We start from the raw sequence: 4,495 nt of genomic DNA, 5'->3' as shown, positions 1-4,495 counted from the left end.
GTAAGCAAATTCAGTAGCTGTGCCCTTGGTTGCTGTCAGTGTTGGGTGCATTTTATGTACAGTATCTTAATTTTTCAGTGTTTTAAAAACTAAACTGTTGAGGCCAGCGGTTCCACCGGTTCAATGGGTTCAACCGCTAGGCAAATATTATAAAAAAAATAGTAGGTACAATTCATAGTCCAACATTTAATTAGTTCATGTACCAATTTGTCAAAAAATAAAAGTCGGTTATTGAAATTGTCAAGTTTTAAAGTTGGCTTAATTCCTTAAAAAACCCCCACCTTGCAATTTTTCTTCGTTTATACCCTGACCTTGTAAAAACACCATTTGTACCCAATTTTGGGTTTTTATGTTTCATCTCTACCCAAAAGCATTAAATTGTACTTTTTTTATTTGGAAAAGAGTTTAAAACATACTTTTTTCTATTTTAAAATATACAAATAAATCCTTAAACTTAAAAAATAATTAAATACATCCAAATAATTAATTAATTTTTTTAATTTGATAAAATAATAAAAAATTAAAAAAAATATTATTATTTTTAATTTTTTTTGTCGGAAATATTTTTAAAAAAGTTGAAAAAATTAAAAAAAATCGAAATATTTTTTAAAAAAACTAAAAAAAATTATTATTATTTTTAATTTTTTTGTCGGAAATATTTTTAAAAAAGTTGAAAAAATTAAAAAAAATTCGAAATATTTTTTAAAAAAACTAAAAAAAATTATTATTATTTTTAATTTTTTTTAAAAGATGGTATTTTTGTACTATTAATAACATTAATATCTAATTCGTATATAAGTTAAAAATGAAGGATTGTTTTAAACTTTTTTCCAAATGAAAAGAGTACAATTTAATGCTTTTGGGTAGAGATGAAACATAACAACTCAAAATTGGGTACAAATGGTGTTTTTACAAGGTCAGGGTATAAACGAAAAAAAAATGCAAGGTGGGGTTTTTTTAAGAAATTAAGCCTTTAAAGTTTGTGTTGTAATTGCAAATTAGGGTAAAGTTCGTGATTTAATTTGTAATTAATTTTAAATTAAAATTTTTAAACCCGTGTTTGTCCTAACTGACTATAAATTTAGAACGGAGGGAATATTTAGCAACTGATTTAGAAATTCTTTTATACACCATTGAAAATAATTATTTAGAAATTGTTGGAAACTAACTTGATTTTTTTGAGACTTCCAAATTGTTTAAAACTTTTATAAAATGTTCTTTTAAATCCGTTTGAAACATTTGTAAACTATTTGAAATTTTTATAAACTGTTTGAAACTGTTTTGGATAAAAGTTACACATTGTGTTTTTAAAAAAGGGTTAATTACATATAAAATCACCACCTTTACACGAATTTTCAAAAATAACACGACTTTTAAAACTTGTCAATTCAGAGCACCACCTTTCATTTATTTTCAAAAACAACATGGGCATGTTTTTAGATAAAATTTTGCTGACTTGGACACCCAATGGGAGTGCCACGTGTCATGTCACGTCAGCAAAAACGCCACTAAAAATGTGTTCATGTTATTTTTGAAAAAAAATGAAAGGTGGTGCCCTGAATTGCCATGTTTTAAAGGTCGAGTTATTTTTGCAATTTCGTGTAAAGGTGGTGATTTTATATGTAATTAACCCTTTTAAAAACTGTTTGAAATTCTAATAAACTATTTGAAATCCCTAAATAGCTACCTTAGAGGGGGGTGAATAAGGTTTAGTGAGTAATTAAAATTTAGTAGGAGTTTAAGAGAAGAGAAATTGACACAAGCAATTTAGAGTGGTTCGGATTACAAACCAATCCTACTCCACTACTCAATCAAGGATTGAGATTTTAGAATTCACTAATGGATTGTGCTTTAAAGCTAAACACAAACTTTACAAAAGAGATTTCCAAGAGATAATCTCAAACTCACAAAATGTTTTTCTAAGGATAAACAAAAACCTACAACACTAATAATTGAATCACAATGATTAATCAATCAACAAAAGAGGTAAGCAATCAATTAATTGATGCACAATAAATGTAGAGAGAATAAATTGAATGCTTGAGTATATGTTTTGTTGCTGGAGTGTCTAACCTCTTAAATGAGGTAGACAAGGGGTATTTATAACCCCAACAACAAACCCTTGAATCTTCTAGAAGAAAACTCAAGTTTGTGCTGAAAAGGACCCTGTCGCGCCCGTGATTCCTATGTCGCGCCCGCGATATTCAAATGTCAGGAATTCAACCAATGGTTGAAGGCCACTTGTCAAGCAACTAATGGAGGGCTCTGATATAGCCGTTGGACCTTCAACGTTCATATTCATCGCGCCCGCGATGTACGTGTAGCGCCCGCGATACATTTGGAAAACCAAAGCTGTTTGATGAATGGTGTATCGCGCCCGTGATGTTATGTATCACGCCCGAGATTCATGTATCACGCCCGTGATGGAAAAGGGATCTCGGGCGCGATATGCTACTGGAACTAGTCGGAATATGGAATTTTCGATTCTCGCTAGAAAGCTCTGATTCGACCCGGGATGGTTTCTATATGTTCCTACACACTAATAAACATGATTAGGCTCTTTAAATTGATTGTCAAACTCAAAATTAGGGTTCAAATGGGACTTGGTCCAACACTATTTTTCAAGACCGGTTACAAAATTTTATTTTAAAAAATGTTTGGAATCCTTCTATAAACTGTTTTTAAAAGACGGCTGTCAATGAGTTTTAAATTCGTTTGAATTTTTTTAATAAAAACACGTTAAAATCATATCTGAAATAAAATTCATAGGGCAGAAATATAAAAATAAATTTCAAACACGATGAAATATGATTTTTGTTATTAATAGTGTGTGAAATATTATGGATGACAAATTCAAAGTTACCTATCTAATTAGGTGAAAATATTTCAACCCTCCATATTTGACATGCATGTAAATGCATTAATTACATGGTGGGTGAAATTGCCTATAAATAGGTTCCATTCCATGTAAAATTCACAAGTGAAAATATACTTACAAAAGTAGTAAAATCCTCCCAAATATTTGCTCTCTTATTGCATTATTAAGTGTTCACTAAATATTCATTAGTTTAGTCTACAAGCATTATTTATATTAGTATTAAATTTATAACACGTTATCAGCACGATCGTTCTATCAGTTTACGATTCCCTAATTCAAGAAAATTCGGTAAAGTATTCCAAAGTTTAATCATGTCAAACCTTACAAAGCTTGAATTTACGGCACTTGATGTATCTGGAAAAAATTATTTGTCATGGATACTAGATGCAAAAATACATCTGCAAGCCTCTGGTCATGAGGACACTATTAAAGAGGGAAATAATGCCTCTACTCAAGATCGTGCAAAAGCAATGATCTTCCTTCGCCATCATCTTGATGAAGGATTAAAAAATGAATATCTCAGTGAAGATAATACACTTGTTCTCTGGAATAGTTTAAAAGAACGCTTCGACCATCAGAAGACTGTAATTCTTCCAAAAGCTCGTTATGACTGGATGCATTTAAGATTGCAGGATTTTAAAAGTGTTGGTGAATACAATTCTGCAATATTCCGAATTAGCTCAAAGCTAAAATTGTGTGGAGAAACAATTACTGATGAAGATTTATTAGAAAAAACATTCTCCACTTTTCATGCATCTAATGTGGTACTCCAGCAGCAGTATCGTGAGAAAGGGTTTAAGAAATATTCAGAGCTGATTTCTTGCCTTCTAGTGGCTGAGCAGAATAACGAGCTGTTAATGAAAAATCATGCGGCACGACCCACTGGTTCTGCTCCATTTCCTGAAGTAAATGCGAGCGCATATAGATCTCCTCGTGGTCGTGGTCGTGGCCGTGGTCGTGGTCGTGGTCATGGTTACGGTCGAGGTGGAAATAATTACAACCATGTCGGTTATAATAACTCCTTTAGGCATAAGAATCACCACCAGAAGTGGGATAAGAAGGAGGAGAAACAAGAAAACAGGAACAGTGGACAATACAAACATCAAGTGAAAAATGTCGATAGTAAATGTTATCGATGTGGCATGACTGGGCATTGGTCGCGTACCTGTCGTACGCCCAAACATCTTGTTGAGCTTTACCAAGCTTCCCTCAAGGAAAATGGAAAGAATATAGAAACAAATTTTGTTTCTGATGATGATTTTGACCACAGTCTGATGCATAATGACTCTGTAGACATGACACATTTAGATGTTTCTGATTTTCTTGAGAACAATAATAATGAAAACTAATCCAGCATGTATTGTAATGTTTTTATTTACTTATGTATTGTTATGTTATTCTATAATTTCTCATGGTGAATTTTTCTTTGTTTGAATGAAGAAGCATATGGATAATACTCAGCATATTGTTTCGTCCAAGTTCAGTCATGAAGACATATGCCTTGTGGATAGTGCGACAACCCACACTATACTCAAACACCAAAAATATTTTTCAAATCTTAAAAGATGTAAGACAAATGTCAGTACAATATCTGGTAAGGTAAAATTAATTGAAGGC

General features: G+C 31.7%; 1 protein-coding gene across 1 annotated transcript; it reads left to right on the top strand.

The window, feature by feature from the left end:
* Positions 1-3,189: 3,189 nt before the first annotated feature.
* On the top strand, positions 3,190-4,227 carry LOC126681961 (uncharacterized). The gene has a single exon (XM_050377515.1). The coding sequence runs from the start codon at positions 3,190-3,192 to the stop codon at positions 4,225-4,227; it is 1,038 nt and encodes a 345-aa protein (XP_050233472.1).
* Positions 4,228-4,495: the final 268 nt, after the last annotated feature.

Source organism: Mercurialis annua, linkage group LG5 (genome assembly GCF_937616625.2).
Source record: "Mercurialis annua linkage group LG5, ddMerAnnu1.2, whole genome shotgun sequence".
NCBI classification, from domain to species: Eukaryota; Viridiplantae; Streptophyta; class Magnoliopsida; order Malpighiales; family Euphorbiaceae; genus Mercurialis; species Mercurialis annua.
This window is presented reverse-complemented; position numbering and strand designations above follow the sequence as displayed.

Coding starts and splice junctions, on each gene's coding strand:
- LOC126681961 (XM_050377515.1), top strand. CDS start 3,190: ATGTCAAACCTTACAAAGCTTGAATTTACGGCACTTGATGTATCTGGA.